The sequence below is a fragment of the Aspergillus vadensis genome (genome assembly GCF_003184925.1).
Source record: "Aspergillus vadensis CBS 113365 unplaced genomic scaffold BO88scaffold_4, whole genome shotgun sequence".
NCBI classification, from domain to species: Eukaryota; Fungi; Ascomycota; class Eurotiomycetes; order Eurotiales; family Aspergillaceae; genus Aspergillus; species Aspergillus vadensis.
Window position 1 is genome coordinate 5,594 of NW_020292042.1, and position 24,925 is coordinate 30,518.

At 48.0% G+C, this 24,925-nt stretch overlaps 6 protein-coding genes and 1 non-coding gene across 7 annotated transcripts; 2 read left to right on the forward strand and 5 right to left on the reverse strand.

The window, feature by feature from the left end:
* On the reverse strand, positions 1 to 7,203 carry BO88DRAFT_422837 (putative kinesin family protein (KipA); the record flags this gene model as incomplete). The annotated part of the gene is made up of 5 exons (XM_025708603.1): positions 1 to 2,072; positions 2,147 to 2,416; positions 3,886 to 3,889; positions 6,205 to 6,881; positions 7,005 to 7,203. The coding sequence occupies 5 exons, from the start codon at positions 7,201 to 7,203 to the stop codon at positions 1 to 3; spliced, it is 3,222 nt and encodes a 1,073-aa protein (XP_025565718.1).
* A 153-nt stretch (positions 7,204 to 7,356) lies between these two features.
* On the forward strand, positions 7,357 to 8,576 carry BO88DRAFT_432928 (mitochondrial 37S ribosomal protein mS41). Its single transcript, XM_025709391.1, has one exon. The coding sequence runs from the start codon at positions 7,646 to 7,648 to the stop codon at positions 8,360 to 8,362; it is 717 nt and encodes a 238-aa protein (XP_025565719.1). The 5' UTR covers positions 7,357 to 7,645; the 3' UTR covers positions 8,363 to 8,576.
* BO88DRAFT_402227 (cytochrome P450) lies at positions 8,530 to 10,827 on the reverse strand. The gene is made up of 4 exons (XM_025706046.1): positions 10,380 to 10,827; positions 10,118 to 10,315; positions 9,010 to 10,068; positions 8,530 to 8,935 (listed from the first exon to the last, which is right to left on the reverse strand). The coding sequence occupies exons 1-4, from the start codon at positions 10,623 to 10,625 to the stop codon at positions 8,864 to 8,866; spliced, it is 1,575 nt and encodes a 524-aa protein (XP_025565720.1). The 5' UTR covers positions 10,626 to 10,827; the 3' UTR covers positions 8,530 to 8,863.
* A 987-nt stretch (positions 10,828 to 11,814) lies between these two features.
* On the reverse strand, positions 11,815 to 14,037 carry BO88DRAFT_450550 (CAMK family serine/threonine-protein kinase; the record flags this gene model as incomplete). The annotated part of the gene is made up of 6 exons (XM_025710572.1): positions 11,815 to 12,452; positions 12,503 to 12,519; positions 12,578 to 12,708; positions 12,771 to 13,363; positions 13,414 to 13,936; positions 13,996 to 14,037. 6 exons carry the CDS (start codon positions 14,035 to 14,037, stop codon positions 11,815 to 11,817), a joined length of 1,944 nt encoding a protein of 647 aa, XP_025565721.1.
* A 1,122-nt stretch (positions 14,038 to 15,159) lies between these two features.
* stt4 (1-phosphatidylinositol 4-kinase STT4) lies at positions 15,160 to 22,153 on the forward strand. The gene is made up of 11 exons (XM_025704624.1): positions 15,160 to 15,277; positions 15,330 to 15,513; positions 15,574 to 18,282; positions 18,337 to 18,445; positions 18,508 to 18,645; positions 18,699 to 19,059; positions 19,118 to 19,489; positions 19,547 to 19,802; positions 19,876 to 20,079; positions 20,130 to 20,417; positions 20,472 to 22,153. Exons 1-11 carry the CDS (start codon positions 15,270 to 15,272, stop codon positions 21,738 to 21,740), a joined length of 5,898 nt encoding a protein of 1,965 aa, XP_025565722.1. The 5' UTR covers positions 15,160 to 15,269; the 3' UTR covers positions 21,741 to 22,153.
* Positions 22,154 to 22,918: 765 nt separating this feature from the next.
* Positions 22,919 to 23,028, reverse strand: BO88DRAFT_t57. The gene has a single exon. It is a non-coding gene; the product is annotated as a tRNA-Met (tRNA).
* A 631-nt stretch (positions 23,029 to 23,659) lies between these two features.
* Positions 23,660 to 24,886, reverse strand: BO88DRAFT_200708 (uncharacterized protein). Its single transcript, XM_025701863.1, has one exon. It carries the CDS (start codon positions 24,722 to 24,724, stop codon positions 23,885 to 23,887), a length of 840 nt encoding a protein of 279 aa, XP_025565723.1. The 5' UTR covers positions 24,725 to 24,886; the 3' UTR covers positions 23,660 to 23,884.
* Positions 24,887 to 24,925: the final 39 nt, after the last annotated feature.

Below are 24,925 nucleotides of genomic sequence, written 5' to 3' on the forward strand. Positions count from 1 at the left end.
TTAGCCAGAGCTTGCCAAATCCGTAGTGCCCGTGCTCAACCCTGGCAAACCGGGCATGGATTCAGATGCCCGCCGACTTTCTGCGGCAACGCGAACACTCCCACGAGAGCCCTTGATGAGGTGCCCACTCTCAAGGCGGTCCTGTAACATCTCGTCCAAAATGCGTGACACGTCGTCCATGCCACGCCTCTTTTCTTCCATTTCATCCTCTTTGAGTGGTGAACAGAGACCAACGGCCGAGTCATAAGCCGCTGGGTCATCGCCATCGGGTTGATGTTCCTGACGCCCGGGTCTATCTTTTGTGTCTGACACGAAGGAGTCGGCTGCTGAATGGGCAAGATCTCGATGTCGAGCAGCAGAACGAAGGGCAGCAAGCATCCGGTCTTTATCGTCTAGTTGTAGACGAAGCTCATTGATCTCCATGTCCTTCTCCCGTAAAAGAGCTAGTACATCAGGGGCGTCAGAAGTAGTGCCTCCAGCCTTCACACCTATGGACATGCGGGAATGACTGGACCGCCGTGCTTGCAGAAGCCGCCGCTCTAGCGTAGAGATATAGCGATTCTTGTCGTTGAGGTCGGCCTGAAGGGCTGCGATTTGTCTTTGGGCGCTTGCTTTTCCATCCGCAAATTCGCCAATAAAATCATCCTCATCTTCATTCCCAAGATGACCATTTGAGAACGGTTGATTACTGGGGTAATCACTGCTGTTAACGGAAAGAAAGGAGACTGGTCGGAGCGACGAGTGCCCATATGCGCCTAATGTAGACTGGCTGAGTGACGAACGCAAAGATCGAGATCCAGTTTCGGTAGCCGACATCCTTGAAAGGCGACCAAGAGCGGATATGCTTCCATAGGTATTTACACCAGTAGACTTTGAACATAGAATCAGACGATTCAAATGCTCGATCCTTTCCTTTAATGCCGTCCGAGCCAGTTGCATTTCAAGCATTTGCTCTTCGTGGCGTGCCTGTGCTTCTTTTTCGAGCTGCTGCTCTTCCAGCTTCAGTTCCTTCTCAGCTTGGGCCTTGGTCTGACTCTCTAACTGGTTACGGAGCGTCTGAATCTCCATACGGTACCGCTCCAGGAGAACTCTGCTTCCAGCATCACCTCCACCACTACCAAATGCTTCCTCCGCGCGTTTAGCATGACTGACAATGCTGTTCTTGGCTCGAGCTGCGAATTTCAAGGTGTTGAGCGTTTCGCCGGAATGAGACTTGGCTGTCCCTCCTAGCTGAACGGTGCAAAGAATACTGACCAATGAGTTCCCTGACAAAGCAGGCTGCAGTAATCTCGTGAGTTTGCTGTCTCGATATGGAAGGTGTTTCCCCTCTTTATCAGTTGGGTTGCCGGTCTTTTCTCTTGCCTCCGATAGTTTAGAGATAATAGTTCCCAAAGTAAGCAGGCTTTTGTTAATATGGGCACCTTCCGTGCGCCGTTCCTTGTCCTCAGCAGCGCGCTCTGAACCAGCAAGATCGATTAGACTCAGCGTCGACACTCGAACTCCACCTGGGACCAAGCCTGACCGTCTATCTTGAGAGGCTCCGGCAGGCACTCGTTCCCTGCTCTCGACAACAATTTGAACAACCGCGTGACTTCGAGAGCTGCGAGAGTTAAACTGCGTGCTACCGGTCCGTCTAGCATGGTCGCCCCTCGCGATCACACGGAGAAGCTGTGTCGGGCTTTGAACAATCTCTTCTTTCAGTGGCGTGGCATATACACCACGTTTGCTGTCTTCGCGGAGCTTAATTTCCTCCTGTTGAGGGGCAGCGGTCCCGCCAGATACCGAGGCTGACAGCAGATCGTGAATTTTCTCATTGTATATCTCCAGATAGCTGACACGCAACAAGAACTCTCGATGTGGTGTTTCCCTAATGAAGGAGAATATGTCCGTTATTGCCAAAGGTATCACTCCCGGGGAGGTTGCGGTTCCTTGCATGGAAAACGTCTTGCCAGTACCAGTCATGCCGTAAGCGAAGACTGTACCATGATATCCTTCCATTACCCGCCTCACTAGACGTTTCGCTGCAGAGTCGTAAATCTTCGCGTTATGTTCATGAGGGGAGAACACGTTATCTGAGGAGGAAATAGGGAAGAGTAAGCCATGTATACCTTGTTGTGCCCAAAGAGAATACGAAGGATATCCTTACCAAACGAATAATCACCGCCCTCCTTTCCGTGATAAGAGATGAGGCCGTGCCTCCCATCTACTGACCATTCAGGGGTCTTTGCGGCTTCGGCACCATTGACATCAGGGCGTACTCGGACGCTCACGATGACATTTCCCTTTGTCTCTTTCGGCCTGGAGTTTGACTTTGGTACGCCTTCATCGGCATCTTCAAACGTAGTTGCACTAGTTGAGTAAGATCCTTGCGCAGATGAGCTCCTGCTTTGTGAAGGGGAGCCTTCCGCATCTCGCGCTTCAGTAGTCGAAATGGATTTCGCATCCCCAGCGCCACTCAGCAACGATGCGGTCTTAGAACTCCGGTAACTACTGGTGGTTCCAGTGCTTAGTCTCGAGCTTTTCCTAGCCTTTACACTCCCAGATGGATGGACGCCCTGTATTCCAGATGTTGAAGACGCAGTAGAAGGGCGGCTTCCTGACCTAGGTGGCTGAGGAAACGCTGCAATGCTGATGGTTCGTCGCAGCGATTTATCGGGGCTACTCGGAACCCGGCTACCGGCAACGGTCCGCGATGTGCTGGTATTGGTCATGGAGTTAGACAGGAGCTGTCGTCCTAGACTTGATCTAGGGCTAGAAGGGGTGCGCGTCTTGAGGGACATTTGGGATGGGGACGGCGCCTTTGACGTGTCAGATGCAACAGGAAGGCTTTTCCGTGACCTAGGAGCTGGGAATTGAGGACATGGCCCAGCCGAAGAGTTCGTGGCTGTCCGCGACGACGGTGGTAAGGTCGACATTCTCAAGTGACTGTCTGTTATATGAGGCTTATTATACCATGCGGTGTTGGCACATGGACTTATCAATCGGTATTTCTTGCGGCGGCCATCCGTATGTGTCCGGTTATTCAAGTCCGAATTCGCGCCTGTATTAGAAGATATGAACCTGTTAGACTCGCCAATAAGAGGCTATCGAAACATGCAACAACATCACCGGATAACCGGCTTTCAGATTGGAGGGCAACACTTTGTTACGCGTTTGTGCCTCTGTGGAAAGGAGCTCGTTTGATATGTGAAGAGACAGGGGGGGCAGTAGAACGATAACAGGTATACTCGGCTGTCAAGGTCCGAGTATCGAGACTCACCTTGATTTGGTATGAGGCAGTTCCGCCTGTCGAAGGCCGATTCTCAAGTCGGACGATTCCGCAAACCGTCCACAGACTAGTAGGATGTTGCGGGCTGAGATAAGGGGACTGTAACGTAAACAAGCGCCAACCTTTGCGCACGACACAGATGTGTCCGAAAGCCCTTGCTGGCTGGGTCTCTTGCAGCGTTGGGCACGTGTGTAGGTTATGGGCCGACGTCAATTATTCCGTTTCAGCCCTGGCAGGTTTGAATAGGCTTCTTTCTTATTACGACAACAGCGAACTGGAGACCGGCACTGCCAAGTGATGGATGGCGTTTAAAGAGGGGGCGCTGATCGGGAACGTTAATACCTGAGAAGAAGGCCTGTGTGCAAAACAGGCATGACCAAAAGAATGGGTAGACAAGTAATTAATCGCTTCAGATAGGCAGGATACCCCGTACGCCGCAATCCGCCTCGAACGCGAGGCGTTGGGTTGAAGGAGGCTCCAAGGGTTGGTCCTTTCAATCTTTAGTGCCGCACGGGACGGGTAAAAGGCCGGGAGTCAGGTTATGAGGGGCGTAGTAGTAGCAACTCACCCACTTCCTGGTCAGAGCAAGATAACTAATTTTTTTTGTATTCATTTACTATACTATACCGTCATACAGTGTGATGATGCTGGTACTAGTTGAAATCATTACCGGCATCAATGAGCTGACTGTTGCTTCCACCGGGTACCGTATAGCATGTAACCCCAGCATACACCCCTCTGTGGTGTAGGTTAACCCTCTCGGACGGTGGACCTTTCTGGAGCCTGAGATAGTTACCGGCCAAATACTACTAGGTAACTAAGCTGAGCAGGGATCCAATGAAATATGCGGGAACTTTGTATAGGATACCTCCTATACGGTACTATCTGGAAACTTACAGTAAGTTAGAGATCTATACCCAAGGTAGGCACTCGGATGGGGTTTCTTAGTAGAAACTCAATTACCGGACGATGTTTTATCTAGTCTAGTGCTCAATTGAGTATCTTAAGATTTACTCAAAAAATTTCCCTGGTAATTCATACTGTCGTATCCGACATCAATACCCATCCAGTACTAGTGTCACATCAAAAATCTTCTAGTAGACGTGTTGCTCAGATGTGCGGTTTGGAATTCCATCTCTACGTAAATGTGTATGCGGCAGTTCTAAGTACCCTCTTTCAAAACCACAATATTGGACATACTTAGGGCAATGAAACCGTGTAAATCAAGCATTTCGAATCCGGCTTGCCGGTATTCACAAGACATCTCCCTTCGTAAAGAAAATGGTAGTATATATCGAATCAATTACCTTTTCTATTGAATCAATCGTATCCACTGATTGATCCGCAAGACGGTCCCAGAATGCGTAAAGAATACTAATGATATCGGATGAGGTACAGTGTTCTGTCATCTCGAAGTTAAGCAGTGACATTGCTGATAGAATTACAATGTCTGTGCAGGGTGCCTAGCCGGTAAAGGGGATCGAGCATCATTTGCTGTCCCATTTTTAGTCCTCTCTCGAGTCTCGAGTGGGAAATCTGTAGGAGGGACCAGACGCTAACAGACGGAGGCCCTCTTTTAATGTTTAATTAAACCTCCGTAAGGGGCTTTGAGGTCTTTATCATTTGTAGCAGCCATCCACTAACCAGAACGCATTTACTTCATATTCTTTGTTACTACTGCCCTTTTCTCCCCTTCAAATACGTGTCTCGAAGGGTGAGGCGGCTAATTTCCTCGCCAAATTCAAAGGCGGCTGAATATTATTTTCATGTGCCCTGCAGGATATAATAATTTCCATCAGATGCAGTGTGCAGTACAGAACACTTATGTTCCCACGATAGGGGGTGGGCTTTGTCGATCAATTTCTCCATGAGGGTATCAATGTCGATCCCTGCTACTGAGCGATCCTGCTTGCGTTTCCGCACATACGATGCCAAGAAAACAGCATACACAAGCGTCAACCCTTCTAGCCACAGAGCCCGTTGGACGAACACATGCTCACAAGAATTCTGGAGGGATTTCTCCTTGTCTGAGACCTATATGGAAAAATACAGCTGACCCCTTCGGGTCATTATGTTTCCGACTCCACAACTGTTAGGGTATCGACGATCACACGAATCCGCGAACCATTGAGCGGCTGGTGTTGATCCGACAACAACTTTCTGCTGAACTTGCTACCCTTGATCGAGTCCGCATCAATTTGCGACAATCATCTAGTTACTTTGTCGTTTATCTCACCCGCATATTTAGGCGCAATCCACACTGTCGATGAGCGGATCTCATCTCAATAGATGAAGTTCACCAATGATGGGCCGATTGCCATGTCCCTTCCTTTGAGAGGGTGGCACAGGTCGACACTGTGGGAGATCAGCCTTCTCTTGCGTCGGATAAAATTCTATATGCCTGAGGATACCTGACATATATTGTTGCTCATCCTTGAAATTCGTATGACTCAGAATCCCCGATGAACTTATGTCTGATTTTCCCCAAACCGTTGCATCTTCTGACCAATGGTATGGCACAGTACACTAAGGTACCAGATAATGCAAGTATGACCGTGTGCGACTGAGAAGAGAAGATGCACATGCGTTTATCAGTCCCTTGCCGCGCCAAAATCCAATTGTCGAGCGGCATTCTTGAAGGGAGTATCGTCAAGTTCCCCACCTCGCCTCGTTAAATCATCGCCCATCTTTTTAGTTCCGCCAACCTTTCTAGGAAGATCTTGTTTCTTAGTTGGCTTCGGTTCAGCAAGCCACCAGCCGTGTTGTAGGATTTGGCAGGCGGTGCTCCGTTTTCTGGGATCCAAAGTACACATCGACATGAGCAAATCTGCCCCAACAGGTCCAGCCGTCGGAAACTGCCGGAGAAAGAAATCTCGGCCTTGTAAGGGCACAATATGATTCGGATCGGCTGGTATGTAATTTGGCAATCTAGTCACGCCTGGCCAGTTCTCCTCAGTTGGTGTCCCGAAGGCTTCGCAAATCTTGGAGATTTGATCCAAGTCTGAATTCCCTGCGACAAATGGAACCCGTAGAAGGAGTTCAGCAAACACCATTCCCATGGACCAAACGTCGACAGCTCCAGAATACTGTCGCGCACCGAAAAGCAGCTCGGGGGGTCGATACCAGCGTGTGATCACCTGGTGTGTCATATTCAAGTATGGATCAGCGAAAGACCTGGCCAAACCGAAATCTGCCAGCTTGACCTCGCCGTCAGCGGCGACTAGAAGATTGTTTGGCTTGATATCTCGGTGCAGGATGTAATTTTCATGACAGAACCAAACACCCCTGGCAAGCATGCCCATCCAGGCTTTGACATCAGCGGCACCGTAATGAATATTGCTATCCCTGATGAGCATTTCAAGATCACCGCGTGGCAAGTATTCAAGAACCAAATTGAGGTTTTGATCCTTGGACGAGAACACATCGTGGAGTGCAATTATATTCGGATGAGAAAGCTCTTGGAGATATTTTACCTCTCGGATAGCGTCCATAGAAAGTCCATCCTTGTATTCAGCATTGACCTTAATCTTCTTTATTGCAACAAATGACGATGGGTCGGTGCGGAGGTGTCCGAGAAACACTACAGCATAAGTTCCCTCACCCAACTTCTTATCTGTAAGATCGGCAATAATTAGTATCGTAACGCTGGCACTACTGAGATGGTAAGGGGAAGAATTATGGAGATGACAGAATATGTTTGACAATGGAGTTAAGGCAAGTGATGGGAGTTCAGTACCTTTTATGTACTTGTGCCTCACATCGTCGTTAAGTTGCTCCGTGATTTCACGGTCAGAGTTCTTCATGCGCTGGGGCGACGATGAGTGATTCGTCTTGTTGGGTGAGTTGGTGCCAGACTCATTCTCGAATTTATTGCCTGCATTTGAGCTTGGAGCTGCAACTGATGAAGCGTGGGGGACCAAAGGCGAAACCGCCATCGTCTGCTTATATGCCCTCAACCCAAGAGATAGGAAGAGGATAAAATATCACCGACGCAGCAGCAGCATGCCAGAGAGCGAAAATTGATGGGCAGTGAAAGTTAACAGCCAAGAATGTCGGACTGATTGGCAAGATATGGCACAAGTTGCCTTGAGTATATATGAAGCTAGGATCGAAGTTCGGAGTTTTGTTGATCCCGGGACTGCCCCGGAACTGCGCATCCCGCCGAACTTTTCTCCAGGATGGTCGGGACCGACAGCGAAGGCATCTAACTCTTACTACGCTACCAAATCCGGACGATTATCAGCGACGGGGAAGGGGCCCGATAACTTTTCAGTTCCGCACCCTCTCAGTTTTCGTGTGTTTCGAAGAATTGTCGACAGTTTTCAATCAACATCTCCGGGACTGCATCGGTTGTCCTCAAGAAACCCCGACGACAAAATGGCGACGCGCAGCTCGCACCGCTTGTCCTTGCAAGTGATGAGATCCTTGACGATAAGCAAACAGTTCATACGAAGTTTTCATAAGAACACGGGCGCCCCTTCTCCGCCGTCACCCACTCCCTTTGTTCCTGATGTCGAGACCTTTCTTAAGTTGATCGGTCGTGGGATGCACAAGCATGCGAGCAAGCTACCTTCCTGGGATAAGCTGTTCACATCCAGTTCCTCTGAACTTCGGGATTTAGGCATTGAGCCAGCACGCCAGCGACGTTACCTGCTCCGCAAGATGGACAAGTTCAGGCAGGGGATCTATGGGCCCGGTGGAGACCTGGAGAACGTGGTCGATGGCGTCGCGCAGCTTCGAGTTGTTGAAGTTCCGACAATGAACAAGGAAACATCGCACCCTTTGAATTCCTCGGCTACTCTATCTCCAGGGATGAAAAGAGTCATTGTCAACATTCCGCCGGATGCTTCTGAATACACTCATGATCCCACGAAACCCCTCAAGAAGTTTGCGCGCATGAAAATCACTGCTGGTTCTGCTATCAGCGGCCCGTATCTCCAACCGATCAAAGGAACAAATGGTAGTGCAGCCCTAATCAAAGTCGAGGAGGGCATGTGGGAGGACAAGCTCGGCCACAAAGTGGACGGTGGTGAAAGGAGACGTGCTGAAGTTCGGGCTAAGAAGCGAAGCGAAGAGAGGAAGAAGGGAAACTAAGAAGGACCACGCCACAGAACACACATACTTGTCTTTCTCCATCTCTGTTGTATCTTAAAGGGCGCTTATATTGCAGTCATGTCACATGTATTATATTTCACATATTAACGGGTTTTCCGGTTATTGACACTATTTTCCATCGCGTCCAGGAAAGGTATTATATTTGTGGTAGAATGGCTGTCCCATATAACGTCTGTATGGGGAGTTTAGACTGGCTATAAATACATTAAGGCCTCTTCAAAATGCGAGCAAATCGCGTACCCAGAATACAATCCTCACTCATAGTCAACCCTAGATCAAGACATTGGATTGAAGTACTGTACAAGCAACCATTACATGAGAGTAAACCGGCCAATAAAGCCCCAATGGAAACCAGAAGGTAGTAAGAAACAGAATAAAAGATAATTCCACAAAAGACTGTTATCCAGTCATTCCATCGTATTACATAAGAGTTTAAGAACAATCACAAAAGGCGGATTCTATGCAGTAACAGGCAGGTCGTTATGATTTGACGGTGGTAGCGCGCTTCTCAAATTGAATGATAGACTTGCCAGCAGGCTTGGAGAAGAGAGACTAGAATTGGTCAGCCTTGTCAGTCGTAGCCAGGGAGATCGACGCATGATCGGTTTGAAGAGAGTGTGGCTTACCGAGTAGTCTGTTTCCGGGATATCCTTGACATTTGGGAGATTGCGGAATTTGAATAACCTCACCAAAGCCGCAGTGATTGCACCAAGTTGCACGTAGGCGAATTGTTCACCAATGCATCTGTGACGTCCTGCACCGAATGGAAGGTAGGGGCTATTAGTGCCTTTGCTGACAAGACCATATCCATAATCAATCTGATCTTCTTCTTCCGCATTGGCTGCAACAGTCTCATCCCAGCGGTGGGGATCCCATTTGAGAGGGTTAGGGAAATATTCCTCTGATCTTGCGGTAACACCAGGCGAGGAAAGGACATTGTGACTGGTTGGGATAACATATGGCGTACCATCCACAGGCATTGGGTTTTTGACTGCGCGGATAATGGAATGGATCGGCGCGTGAATACGTAGTGTCTCTTTGATGACCTTAGCGTGCAAGTCAAGCTTCTGCAAGTTTTCATAAGTAAGAGGTGGAAGATCTGACCCAAGCACACGGATCTGTTCGGCGTATAACTCCTCCATGATCTCCGGATTTCTTGCAAGATGCAAGACTATCCACGAAGCTGTCGAAGAAGAAGAATGCTGGCCAGCCATAAGTAAGGCAATCATCATGTGTGCGATTTCCTCGTCTGGAACAGGAGTGCCATCTTTGTATACGCAGGACATGAGGTTCCAGACCATATCCTCAGAATCTTTCTTGTTTCCACCCGTACGACGTTCTTTGACAATCTCCATATAAGTTTCGGTCATCTTTTTCTGTGCAGCATCACGTTTCCGGTTGTGAGGAAGTGGTGCCCAAGGGAGCATGAAGTTGATAGGAGCAAACCCCATGTCAAGATCATGGTATAATTCGGCGAAAGTAGAATCGAATCGACTCCGGACTTCCTTTCCTTGAAGAGAACGTGACGCGGTGTAGATAGTAATCTCTGCGATGGTTTTGCAGACGTCAAAAACGCCACTTGATCCCTGGAAAGCCGGAGAATGCTCGACAAAGTCATCTACCTCGTTGGTGATCAAACGAACGTATGAACGTAGGGCGTCTGATGTGAGACCGAATTTGACAAACTACAATCATTAGTATACGTGCCAATACTCTCTCCATGCCCAAGCTCACCTTCTTCTGCTCCATAAGTTTGGCATTGGGACAATCATACACCACATTACGCCCGAAGACAGGGGTTGTAAGCGGGGAGTAGACTTCTTCAGCACAGACATCACGTAGCTTTCCGTTTAAAATGAAATCGTTGCCCCTGGTTCCCAGATAAACTGTTGTCTTCTTGCCGAGGAGAATGAAGGTGAAGATATCGCCGTACTGTAGGTAGATTCAAGTCAGCACAAAAACAAAAGATCGATACCTTCATGTTACTAGTCCATACCTTTGCGCGACAGTCGAAGAAGAATTTATAGGGATCCATGCCATAGCTAATTGTGCTACCTATGAATGGAAACCAGTGAAACACCAGAGGGGGCTCATTGGGGTTCTTGAATAATAACTGTCTTAGGACATTGAGAATGACAGAGACAGCCAGCAAGGATGACAGTCCGATCCCCAAGAGAACTAGAATTGACGTGTTCGAGCAGCGCTCGCAGAGGCTGTCGAGAACGACCGCGAGCAAGCCCATGATGGGACAAAAGCGGGAACAGAATGACGGAACAGACTATTGGAGTAAATTGTTAATTGAATAGGTTCACAAGGAAGAATGACTCGAGCAGAGGCACCTTCCTAGCCCTCGGCGTGGAAGCGCGACAGTTGCCTGTGTGGATTGCTTGCAACAGTGCAGGAAAGTGCACTTTGGGAAAGTACAAGCAAGAGAGAAAAACGGCAGCACGCCACTTGCCAGTAAGTGAGCGCCCTTAGTAAAGTACTAGTAGTAGCCTCGACCCGCTCACGGATTCTTGGTGGGCGTACCAATCTGAACGGCTCCGCGCCCGCGGCTCTCCTAACAGGAACTGGACAGTCCAAAAGTCTGAAAGTACCGTACCTACCCAGCCGCTTCCTCCGAGTGGATCCAGGCCCGTTCCTGCCCCTGGTACTCCGTACAGAGTACATAGCCGTATAATACGAAATACGCATTTCGCTACCCAGTTACTCCTAGTCTAATTAGTAGTTAGAAACTACTAGTGGTAGTACTCCATACTACTTAGTATTACTATACGTCCCTATTGTGTACTAGGAGCGCCGATTTATCCTATCCTCCCATGCTAACTATACATTGTGGAGTATATGACTCGTCCTGTTCTCTCTGTGTTCAAAGAAATGGCCCGACACTCACTATGTGATGAATGTGTGTGCCGAATACGCAACCTATCGATGCAGGTAGGTCCTGCATACGAAACAAGTAGGATTGCCCGTCTATTGAGGAAGCCTTCCCTTGCAGCAATATGAAATCAATTCTCTCTCTCTCTCTCTCTCTCTCTCTCTTTTGAGGGGCCCTTCCTTGGTTCTTTTCGGGTTTAAGTCGCGTGTCTATTCAAAAGTATCCATCGCATGATATTGGGCCGCTCTAGGAGGTGTCCTGGCTAGAAATTGAAAGCTAGTACGTTTACGAGGCCAAGCTCCAAGTCTATGTATGCTGTAGAGCGTCAACTCAGGCTGTTATTACTGTAATTATTGAAAGTCGATTACAGAGTAGACTAGACTCTTGCTTATGTCCTCAAGTACTTAACTATTAAAGCGCGCTAATGTCGTCCAGTCAAGGAAACGACCAGTCCCTCAGAAATACACTTAAACCAACCTTGGTTTCTGCCACGGTCCACATACTCAAGTCGATGGCTTCAGAGAATCTTCAATTGCAGAAGGCTATCTTCTCTTCAGTTACGCCCATTTTTCAGGTTGTCATCGAACAAAACTGGATCACCTTGTTCTCCAAGGTTGACGAAGTTATTCGGGGCACTTTTTTCGTTAGGGGATACTTCACGCTCTTGTGCATTCTTTGCTGGATGGTTGTGAACACGTTTCCCAGCATTGTTCTTGTGGAAAACTTTGACAGGAGCACCACTTTTCTGCTCATGTTCACTGTAGCCAACATCATTGATGTTGCTGAGAAGTGTCCTTTCGCGCGCTAGCTTTCTTTTCGAGAAGTCTAGCTTTCCCAAAGCCCCAGTCAGGCCGTCTGTGCTGTCAGAAACACTAGGCTGCTTTCCTGTAATCCATGGGTGCTCTAAGCATTCATCCACCGTAATTCGGTCGTCAACATTAACTGTGAGCATTCGGTCTATCAGATCCAATGCCAGATCACCCACGGTGTCCCAATACGGAGATGGATAGTCGAAGCTCCCTTGTTGTATTTGCTGTGCTAAAGTGTACGGGTGCTCAGGTGTGTATAATTCGTCGGAGAATGGGGGAAATCCGCAAAGGCATATGTATAAGACGACTCCGAGAGACCAGACATCCACAGCCTTTGTGTATTTCCGATAGCGCCGCTCCTGCAATATTTCTGGCGCGACATCTACAGAATTAGTATTGTTCATCTGGCTTCGAGCGGATTAGAAGACTCACAGGTCGGTGTGCCGCATCTTACCAAATATAATTGTTAGCACAAAAACAAAGAACATATTGGAGTACATGCCATACAGAGTGGTAGTAAACGAGTCTTCACCGATAATCTTGGCTAATCCAAAATCACCAAGTTTCACTGTCAACTCTTTGTCCGCGACCAGAATATTTTCAGGTTTAATGTCACGATGAATGATACCTCGATCGTGCTAACACTTTGCTTTAGTCGCTACTATCGAATAATAATGGGCATGGGGGTGGTGGAACATACCAAATACTTCAGCCCCTCAAACAACTGGATAAAGATGCAACGAGTCTCACTTTCTGAGAATTTCTGCCGGCTGATAATCAAGTTGAACAATTCGCCTTCTGGGGCGAGTTCCAGGACAAGATAAACGCCGTCGCTTTCATCGAATGTATCTCTGAGGCAAAGCAGATTCGGATGACTGACGCCCTTCAAGATACCTATTTCCTGATGAAGAACTTCGTTCTGGGAGCGCTGCGAATCACCAGAACGTTTCTCAAATACTTTCACGGCATACTGAGCCCCCGTAGACCGTTCTACGCAAAGGTAGACTGTGGCGAAATGGCCTTTCCCAAGCTGTTGCAGAAGCCTATATTGTTGGCGGAAACGATTGGTGTCTCGTGTCCGAGGATATCTGAAAACAAGACGTGCTTCATCTAGGATGGTGACCTCATCGCCATCTTCAAGTTCACGGTGTTTATTTTGGCCCACCATTGCATCATTGACAAAAGTACCGTTAGTGGAGAGATCCTGGAGAAAGGCAACGGCATCGCCTTTCCTATTTTCGGAAAATACCAAAGCATGTCGATTCGACACAGTAGGGATGTTTATTACCAGATCTGGTAAGCTTCGTTAGTTGTTTGTACGACAACATGATCTGGATACCTACCGCATTCAGGATGTCGGCCTATTAGGTAGCCGCTAGGCGAATTCTTTTGTTTACTAACGGAACCCGCACTCGTTTTCGCGGACCCTTTCTTGGAGTTAGTCGTAGATGCTGCGGATTTGCGCTCCTCGCATCCTCCGCGTTTCCTCAACACTAGAGGACGGCGGACCTTATCATCAAGCGGAAGAAGGTATCCCCAGACTCCCTCTGCAGCTTCGTCTTCGACCTCATCGGCAAATGCTCTAGGGGGGTAAACGAATTGAGAAAGGGCTTGTGTATCGCTAGGAGGGGATGAACTATCTTGCGGAAGTTCCGAATCTGAAGGTGTCCGCCGATGTAAATTTCGGCCAGGCTCATCTGGTGTAGCAGTCGTCTCCTTTTCGATGTCTGTGGCAGTTGAATCTCGTTGGGTCAAGGGTGTAGGCAAATAGGACTGATCGTCTAAAGCCTGTGCTTTGCTTTGGGGATTGTTCCTCTCGGAGCGTCGTGGCTTTTTAAGATCTTGTGAATCATTATCGGCGGAGGCCTAGATGTTTACGCCATCGTCAGTCCAATGTCACAAGGGAATTGATGGTAACAACATACTCTGCCACGCTTGAGGGAGCTTTTTTCGTTCTGTGGTGCCATTGTATTGCCTATTCACATCCTATCGAGGACCAATAGTCACAAAATCAGCTTGGCTTGCGCGGCTCAAAACTCAAAGAAGGCATAGCAACCAGAGTAGTAGCACTGCAGATATTGCCGGGTCTCTCCTATGCTTCGAGGCTAGGGGGGGGGGGCAATGCTCAAGTGGAGAAGTCAAGAGGGTACGTATGAACACTGGAGAAAATACGGGCGAGCAAATCAAAGGGGCAGCAAGAGAACCGGAAAAGTGATTTCACTGGAAAACATAGATTTGGCTAATGCAAAGAGATAGACAGGGCGATCTATTGTAGAACAAATCAAGGCTGCAGTGTACATAGAAGTAGGTCACAAACAACCTTGAGCGCGTGGTACCTCAGCTCCCGGTATGGGTAGGTCGCACCAAGCAACACCCTACGACTTAAGTCGTCATTTATCATAAATACTGTCACCGCTTTCGACCCAGCACCCCTCACTCACATCGTATAGATACGTGTGGAATTGAATCGTATACTCATAGACAATTTACTTAGCTGAACATTTCTGCGTCACATGTGCACTTTTAAATTCTTAACTCAACCTACAGGTTCAAATCGCCGAATACTTGTATCCTGTAGCACACGTACTTTGTAGGGTGGTTCTGAGGTTGACTCTGATGTCATTAATGAAATAACGAATGGAGTAATACCGGCTCTGACATTGAGCGACTTTTGGTCGCTAATGAAATTGGGTACCATTCCAGATCATGTCGCGAATGATGGGTGTGTAAACTGTTATATAAGTACATACAAGCTTACACAGTAGAGAGACACAGCCAGGATCTGAGCGGAGATGATAGTATACAATCATCAACCAAACACTGCATAGGAGCATAGCTCACTATGTAAGTGAAGACGAATAGAACTCTGCATAAAAATCCTTACTGGCCAATGAAGTCTCTGGAGGAAGCATTGAGCTCCTTCATTAAGAGACACCTTCCCCAGATGAAAGCAAAACAGTCAATGTTCATGAGTGCAACACAAGAAGCGTTGAGGCCCACGTGTCTGCCGTACCGAGGTTCTCCGTGAGGGAACCAGCTCCCCGTACTCCGCGGAACGCTAACACATAATCTCCTATCAAGGGGCTCCCCCTTGCTACCTTTTGGCAATTGACATTAATGCTCTGGAAAACAACAGTTTATTCGTCACCACACGCACTTAAAGCCGATAAACGCTAATTAGCTGCATTAAACTGGGACTATGGATGGGTAGGCTAGCTGCAACTCTAATGGATAGGTTTTGTGCTGATAGGATCCGTAGCCCCTCGACTATCAGAGCTTCGGCTTTGAATAGGCTTGCGGCATTAGCAGTCAAGGGACCAGAATGCGGCAACGATTCAGACATCGCACGACTCGCCCAGCAGTCACTATGCCCCGCACACCCGTCGAACGATACACTTAATGGTATCTTGCAAGCCCAAGCTCCTACATCGCGGGTGCCTATGGTTCGTTGGCTCCTTTTCTCTGTCCAGCTTCGTAGGTGGCTTCTAGACTGACCTCTTCAGGGTATAAAAGAGCTAGACGTGCTGGTTGCTCTATGTAAAGCGTCTCCTTCCGTGACCAATATCGAGCATGCTTCGAGACTGGTATCACTTTTGTCACAATACCTTCCCGAATCGCATAGCCAACTTTTCCGCCCTTCACCCTTTCTTCACAATGTGAAACCTTCGCCCTGGGAGAGCCTGACTCATAACCTCACGTTGGCTCTCCTGTCACTGGGTTCTAGCCATCCACCGCTGCGTAGCATCGTGGCCGGTGCTTTCAATGAGTATCTGAGCAATTGTGCCGAAGCTATCAAAGCAGTTGCGCCACTTCATCACTACCAAGCGGAAGCAAACGGTCGGGATGCCGAACATGAATCAACCAGCGTGCTATCGATATCCGCCTCTCTGGTCGGCTTCCTGGGAGCTTCGGCTGCACTTTCTTCATTCTGGGCTCCAAGCGAGAAGCTCCATTTAGCCAACAACTTGCGGTCGATGCTCTGCGAGCGGTTCTTGGTAGCCGTTGAGACTGCCTCGTCTATTGTGCGGAATGGAAGCATGCCTGGTTATCTGCTCAGGGAGTGGAGAAAATACACTCGCCGTTATGATGCTGATGGACGTCCTCTAGGGGCTATGTTGCTCCAGGAAGGTTTCATCAGGTTCATCAAGTCATGCGTTACACGTGCGGCCGACATGATTGGCACATCAGATGTCGAGTTTTCACACGATAGCCTGCCTAACTTAGGCACCGCTACAAGTTCTGACGACACAGAGATTGCTCTTATCGATCGGGTGGCAGCCATCATCGCTGATGAGATCCAGCTCTTAGAAGATGGCTCGGATTATCTGCAACTTGGCTCCCCCTGGAAGCAACGACTTGCTTTTTCCATGAAGGCCCTAGCTCTAGTTGGATACTTGAATTGTATCATTCTGTGTGAAGATACAACGAATAAGGAAGACTTTGTATCATGGCTAGAAGACACACTTATGGATCCGAGACAGATGGCTTATGCTGAATTAGCAACAGCGGTTCTGACAAGCATGGCAGTCGTTTCGCGAGCTTCCATAGCGATGGCATCCTCAGGGAGCCGCTCTTTGTTGAGATTCATCGTTGAAGGAGGTGCGCCGACCGGTACCACCGGTTCTATTGCAGGCAAATGCCTTGCACATGTTCTCGGTGGTCTATCTCAAGATTCTGTTATTACTACACTCTACTCCCTAGGGAATGTTCTCAGCTCTGGCTCAGGCACCGACAAGTCGTATCAAAGCCACATGCTTGGGGATAGTTCCGCCCATGGAAATACACCTGTCGCACTTCCAACCACCAGAACTGGCAGTGTGGTTTCGTTTTCAGGTGATGACGAATCAAATAATCTTTCGTACAAAAATGTCGTCCGAGCTATTGTACAGATCGCAGCCAGCTGCAATGATGAGAAAATAAGCGCTTTGGCACAGTCCATGTTGCTACAGAAGATTGGGAAGGTGAATGCTACTATTGACGCTTTTATCATTACGGAAACAGCTGCGATATCATTGACTACCGGGCAAGCCGAGTTTCAGCTCCTGCTCAAGTTCTATGATCGAGCATACCGTGATGGCATGGCCAAGGGCTACAACAGTGTTACTGATGCTGTTAAGAGTGCATTGGCATATCTCTCTATCACGTTGAAAAGAGACTCGCCACTATACGGTGTATATCTGGTTCATCTGCTGGAGAATGTCGTAAACAAGGGTGATGCTACCAATCTCGAAAGTGAGAGGCAGAAGGAGCTTGCTCTTGCAGCGGACGAAATCAGTCCTCTTCTAAGGCCCTTGGCTTTGCTCGTGTCATCAGACCAGAAACAGCAGGATAGTGCAGATACTATCACATACTACGATCAGGATGTGTCTGCTTTATTCCGGGATGCATGGTTCAATATCGCAGTACATGGGATATCCATGCATTCAGCTGTTGGTCAAAGCCATTTTGAGGAGCTGCGCTTACTTGCCAAGCACTCTCCTCCCCTTGTCTCCGAAGATCGTATGGAGGCAACGGAGAGCGACGTTGAGCTGAACACAATCCTTAGGCGAGGAATGGGCTCACAACGCTTCCAAGAGCAGAAGCGAAATCTCCTTGCTGAACTCCCTGGCCACGAGGCCGAAACAAAGCGATTAAGCTATCCGCAAGTAGTTTTCCTCAACGCTACGATCTTGGTCGAAAAGTTTCGTGCGCTGTCCGGCAAATGTACTGGGTTCCTTGATTACTTCCGCGACCCGGCCATAGCTACTACAGAAATGACCAGCTGTATGAGCGCGATTGCAGAGAAGGTAGTGGCCAGTTACCTTTCGCTGACGATTTCCGGGAAATCAGAAGGCTTCTCTGTTGCTTATTTATCAAGAGAACTAGCCGGCTTCTTTATCGCTTGCAGCCATCGTGTTGAAAGGGTACAGAACGTCGCTGTACTCTGTGCTAACAAGATTATAAATGAATGTCCATCGGCTCTGTGTGAGAAGCACTCCCTTTTCGCTTTGCTCGAGCTTCTGACCGTCATGTGGCGCTCATGTCTAGAAGGAGAACTCGACGAGTTTGAATGGAATCCGTCATTCACTTCACCCACGGGGTTGGTCAAAGCCGATCTACCTGACAACTATAACTTCAGGAAAAGAACATTAGATGTTCTGCTTGAACGATCTAAAACATGGGTGGCGGCGGCTATGGATATCGCACCCTTGGATGTAAAAGGCCTGCTTCAGGTATGACATTCTACTATTTAAAACTCTAGAAAGCGACTGACCCACCTTGTCAAGACATACCTATCTCTTTCGGACGACCATGCTGGATATGGCAACATTCTGTTGGGGCGCTCTTTCGCGCTTGAGATGGGATCGCTTATCCCGAGCAGTGATCAACGTCTTGGTAGGACAACACTTCGGTCTTGACTCAGCTACTGTTATTCTAATGTCCTCATGTTCTTCCAGGTTCAATGGACAGCCACGGCCTAAGCAAGATAAATGTCGCCTCCGACTTCATTTCTCAATATTCCACTCGTCAGAACTATAGAACTTTGTATGCACAAAGTGTCAGTGGCCCAACGCAGGGACCTAATGGGCTTGGTGGTGGGTAATACCTCAATTAGTGAACGTTCAAGATGCTAATATGGGATAACCAGCTCATAATCTGCTCTCCAGATCTTTGCTATCTGCAAATAAAGTCATGGAGGATACGCTGTATCAACTCAATGCACGATTGAAGTCAGGAGAAGTTGTCCCTACCGTTGTCGTTCGTGATGTGCTACGGCAAGCTGCGGGCCTCCTGTGCAGTGATAATGATCCTTCTGCTTTCATTGCTCAGTACTTGGTTCAGATACCTTTTGAGATATTCTCGAAGGAGTCGATGGACATTGGTATATCCCTCTGGCTCGGAGTAATGCATGAGAATCCGAGAGTGGAGTCCAAAATCTTGGTAGAAGTTATTGGATCCTGGGAAAAATCGATTCAGCGCCGAAAGGGGCTGTTTGACCTAAACTGCAAGTAAGTAAAGATCGTCTACTAGCACTTTCTGATTCAATGCTTATTCAAGGGTACATAGCTACGTTGATCCAATGTTCAGCAAGATCGAGCTGCTCCCCAGCGACAAAGCTCTGATGGCGAAGAATCAACAAAAATCCCAAGGTATCCTGACACCACATTTCCAGCTTCTGCAGTTCTTCGAAAGTCATTTTGCTGCTGTTCGGCTTGCAAACTTTCAGGTCAAGTCACTTTTCAGCCGTCTTGTTGATAAAACAAGTGTGGGACTATTGCAGGCCAGTGGTCACCCCCTGGCCAGGGAACTACATTTTCGTATTGTCTTGTTTGGACTACGGGTATTGAAGGACTCTCGGTTACCAGACCGAAATCTTGAGTGGAAGCTCAAAGACCAGATTTTGTCCGCCGCTTTGACTTGGTTTAGACATCCACCGAGGTACGTTCCATCTGGTTACTATTTTAAACAATCCATACTAAGCCCACTCATGTGTAGGTGGTCGTTCGGTGGCAACCGGTTACAGATCAAGGCCGAGGACAGGATCCTGGGAGACGTTTCTTCCGCTCTAGCAGATGTCGCTGGAGTTACTGGCCACAGTCGTAGCTCTTCTAGGACGCTTCAGGCAAGACAGGAGCTTCTCCAGATTCTTCTGGAGGACGAAAGGTCACGCCTTAGGGTTTGGCTTTACCCCTTGGAACCAGACCGGAAACATAATATGGCACAGTCAGCCGCAGTCAGGGTATTTACGGAGGTATGTTATCCTGTCAACGAGCATACTGCTTGATGCCCGTGATAAACATAATTGCATCTAACACCTCGTCCAGGATGCGACCAATCTACTACGTCTGGCGTGGTCCGAAGCCCCAGGGTTGGCCATACATCTTTCTACCCGCTTCCCGTCTACAAAGTTAAAGAACGACATTCGGTGGTTGGTGCTCAACTTTCCGGACAAGGCTATTGACGAGCCAAGTGCCCTTGAAGTTCTTTTTGGGTCTGCTCTTCCTGCCGACGTCCATAGCCAGCTGAAGGTATGCCAACCGTCGCTTACGTATTTGTGATTCTGGACTGATGAGGCTAGTTCCTCCTATACTGGGCCCCTGTCAACCCTGCCGAAGCCCTGACTTACTTTCTACCCACCTATGGAAACCATCCCTTCATACTGCAGTATGCGATGAAAGCCCTCGAAAGTCATTCAGTCGATGTTCGTTTCTACTTTGTGCCACAACTAGTCCAAGCTTTGCGATATGATGCACTGGGCTATGTAGAAAGATATATCATGGAGACAGCGAAGTTGTCTCAGCTGTTTGCGCACCAAGTCATATGGAATATGAAAGCCAATTCCTACAAAGATGAGGACTCTCAGATTGTGAGTGCACTTGAGTGTTATCTGTCAATGAAACTTATTAACGAGTAACATTAGCCGGACCCTCTCAAACCAACACTGGACAAATTCATGGATGCTTTGATCTCAAGCTTCACAGATGAGGAGCGTGAGTTTTATGAGAAAGAATTCTCCTTTTTCAATGAAATCACAGGCATTTCCGGAAAGCTTCGACCCTACATCAAAAGAAGCAAGGCAGAGAAAAAGGAGAAGATCGAAGAGGAACTTCGTAAGATCAAGGTGGAAGTCGGTGTATACCTTCCGAGCAATCCCGATGGTGTTGTTGTGGGAATCGATCGCAAATCCGGCAAACCTCTCCAGAGCCACGCAAAGGCGCCCTATATGGCGACGTTCAGGATTCAGAAAACAAGGGCACGGTCAGAAGATGACAAAATCACTCAAAAGACCGGTGATACACGACCTTCAAACGTCGATCAAGAGACCTATGAAGTATGGCAGTCAGCCATTTTCAAAGTTGGCGATGACTGCCGTCAAGACATGTTAGCTTTGCAAATGATTGCTGCTTTCAGGGGTATATTCGCTAGTGTTGGCCTTGATGTTTGGGTGTTCCCATATCGAGTTACTTCAACGGCCCCCGGTTGTGGCGTTATTGATGTGCTTCCCAATTCGATCTCTCGCGATATGCTGGGCCGCGAGGCAGTCAATGGCCTGTATGACTACTTTATCTCCAAGTATGGAGGGGAGGAATCTATACGATTCCAGGAAGCACGCACCAATTTCGTCAAGAGTATGGCTGCTTATTCTGTCATCTCCTACCTCCTACAGTTCAAAGATCGGCATAACGGGAACATCATGGTTGACGACGCTGGCCACATCATTCATATTGACTTCGGGTTCTGCTTCGATATCGCACCCGGAGGTGTGCGATTCGAGCGTGCCCCCTTCAAGTTGACATCCGAGATGGTTGCGGTGATGAGCGGTACTCACCATGCACACACTCATCCAAGTAGCGGCTCGGGTAGTGGGCTCGGTCTTCCCGGTGGTGGCTCTCATAGCCCTACTAGCACGCAGCCTTACAAGTGGTTTGAGTCTCTGGTTGTGAAGGCATTCCTTGCTTCGCGTCCGTACAGTTCTAAGCTGTCCCACATCGTGTCATTGATGCTTGACAGCGGTCTTCCCTGCTTCAAGCCGGATACGTTGAAGAACTTCCGCGATCGATTTGTACTCGATAAAACCGAGAGGGAAGCAGCTGAGTACATGCGTGAGCTCGTCCGCAAGTCGTACATGAGCGTTTCGACAAAGGGATATGACCAATTCCAGCTTTTGACCAATGGCATTCCCTATTAGGCCTCATAAGCTCTTTCTATCCAAAAAACGGAGCGGGTGTGAGGTCCTGCCACTGACTCCTTTTTTACCCCCTCGTTTCGTTCGGCTCTCACGCTGCTCTTGGGGTATCCGCTATTTGTAAGATCAAAGTCGAACATCCAACTCTGTTCCAATGCCATCGTTCATTCTCATTGCGCTTACTTTCTTGCTCAGATAAGGACATAGTGGTGTCCAGTCAAAGCCTTAGCAATGCCCGCGCCTCTTATCCTTATCACTTTGTGTGGTGCTTTCAGATGAAGGGCAGAGCCCGGGTTGTGGCTCATCATGTTCGCGGAAGTCGAAAACACTAGCTCTGACCCACTCACTTAATGCTCTTTAGAAAACATTCCAATTACCTTCATTTTTACTTGCGAGTAGTAATCATCTTGGGCTTCAAATACATATATAAAGCCGTCTGGCACATATTATACAATTATCTCTCGCAGTGATTCTCAGTCCCGTAGGTGGCAGTTGAATGTATGTATAGTTTATATACAGTTACCAGATCTTACCTGCTACCTATGCATCCAAAGTATACTACATGATCGACTGAAACTTCGCATTCTACCAGAATTAGATCAGGCTACTCGCCATTACCACTAGCTTATCAGTGGCTCATATGACTGGGGCGTGGTTCACACCAGTGGAAAAAAGTCTGAAATTAACATCAGGGTTCATTCGCCATAGCACAAGATCCTCTCCCTGCCTACCTTCCCTCTACTAATGTGGCTTTTACGTGCGCTCTCTATGGCCTTCTTCCCCGGTCTTTCTCCCTTTGGGGAAAAGGAAAGTAGTGCCAGCCACGGATCTGACTGACCTGGATACCTGATGGGCCGACAAAAGAGATATATATATAGATAGTACTAGTTAGTGTAACAGACAAACGATGCACTGGGAGGCCTACTCAACAACAACCGAGTGATCGTGCATCAACTATGTATGTATGCACCACGCACTACTAGTCCTTGAAGTCATATAATACTTGAAGAAGTACACGGTATATTTTGTGTAATTAGATCTTTACATTGTTCACATGGAAGAACTCCTACAATCGAGTTGGGTGTCATGGATGCTTGACTTATGAACATGTCAATGGCTGGGAGAAAATAGAGGGTGGAAAGAGGGGGAATTAAAGAAAGCAGAAAAAAAAGTTATGCTTGTGTCCCCAGGGAGGATCGAACTCCCGGCCTTGGGATTTCCTGAAGGTTAAGGCCTTCAAGTCATACTTGTTCGTATGAGACCCACGTGATAACCACTACACCATGGAGACATGTGCTGGTGAGATCCTGGGAAAAATAGTGCATTATAGGCCAGCACATCCTGCGCACCAAATGTCATAGCAAAAAGATAAATTAGGTGCAGCTGTACTACCACACAGCAGACGCGAGAACTTGCCTATACACCGAGATCAATCAAATAGTATCATATACTTTTATGTATTTCTGACACTTAGGCTCCTGTCGATATTCAGATGCACCCAGAACATAAATCAGTGTTCATTCGAAATAACGGGCAGTATCACATTGTAGGCAATTTGTGGGACCCAAGGATAAGAATCATAACTGGGTCTGACCAGCAGGCTCCGGAGTAAATCACATCAAAGATGGAGATAATATCACGAAATAATCCGCACGTATACGGAATGACGGAAACTGATGCGGAAACAAAAAAATACATGAAAAATGCATGCTAAAGGAAACATTCGTCAAAATTATAGATCATGTCAATATCCATGCAACAGTAGGAAAACCCTTCCTCAGAGTGACTGAGCGATCCATAAGATAGCGGCCGTGATTGGAGCTGCCCGAATAAATCTTTCTTTGTCATTTTTCTTTTTCATTTTTCTTTTCTTTTTTTTTCTTTTAAGTTTTTTTTTCCTTTCCCCCTCTTTCTTCCCTTTCCCCATCGATCTCGTATCTGGATTAATTTTCTGATTTCAACAAGGAAACCCACGGCTTTTCAGTGCTCTTCCCCGAAAGGGAGGGACAAAATGTAATGAACTGAAATGAAGCATAGACCTGACGCACATAGCGAAGACAACGTAGAATAAGGGAAAGAAGGAAAGGGGCGACAAATGAAACAGCAGCTAGGCAAATATGATATAACCAGAGAAACAACCCTCATCTTTAGTCCATGAAATCACCCCGAAGGATCTTTTCCTGAAAGAAATCAGGCTTATTCTGTTTGGGCTGTTTTGGCATCTCTCGAGCTGGCTGCTCCATCGAGGCGATTGAAGCAGCCCTCTGATGGTGATTCTGGTTGCCCAAATTGGCTGCATGCTGGCTTTGAGGTGAATTAGGCGACACAACGCCCAAAGACGGCGCTCGCTCGGCCCGAGTCCGCAAGGCCTCAGACCAGTTGAAGCCTTCGCCTACTTGTCGCCAAGACGGGTTAGATCTATCGTTCTGGGGAAAGGCTTTGTATGTACTTGCAACAGTTGAGTTTGTGGGGCTAGGGGCAGAGGGAGGACTGGCTAACGACGAATTGCGCCGCCCTCCAGCCGCCTGAGATGCAGAAGAGGGATATCTACCATTACCAATGCTTCCTCCACGGGCATCACGCAATGCCTGTGCGCCAAAGGAGAGACGTCGAGTGAAAGGAGAGCTAGGGGTGGCGTTGGGAGGTCCATTTTCGTTGTCTTCCACAACGGCTTCCTCTGGGTTTGCCGAATTGGATCCCACGGAACTAGAGATACTCCCATGACGGATGTGTCGTGGCCCAAAGGGAGAAGTTTGGGTTGGAGAGCCAGAGAGTCCCAATGTGGTTATAGACAGTCGTCGTCCATGATTCGGCTGACTGCCAGCGACCGTATTAGCCATGGAGCTAGGTGGTGCGCCAGCAGCTCCTTGACTCCCGGATCTCGAAAGATAATCCGAAAAGGAGATCCCAGATGCCAGAGATGCTCGACGCTGGCGCGACGATGGGGGCGGTACGGAGATGGGAGATGTTGACCGGTCGTTTGACATGGTAACAGATGGGTAGTCGATGGCTCCAGGATATTTATCACAAGCACAAGTGTAGAAGAAAGGGTAGATGGACGATGACAGATAGTCAAGTATAAGGCGAGTAACGAATAATATCTAGTCTCCCCAGACAAGGGTAACACTAGGTGGAATGGGAAATAGATGTACCGAGATTAGAGTTACTAGAATGAATAGTAGACTGAG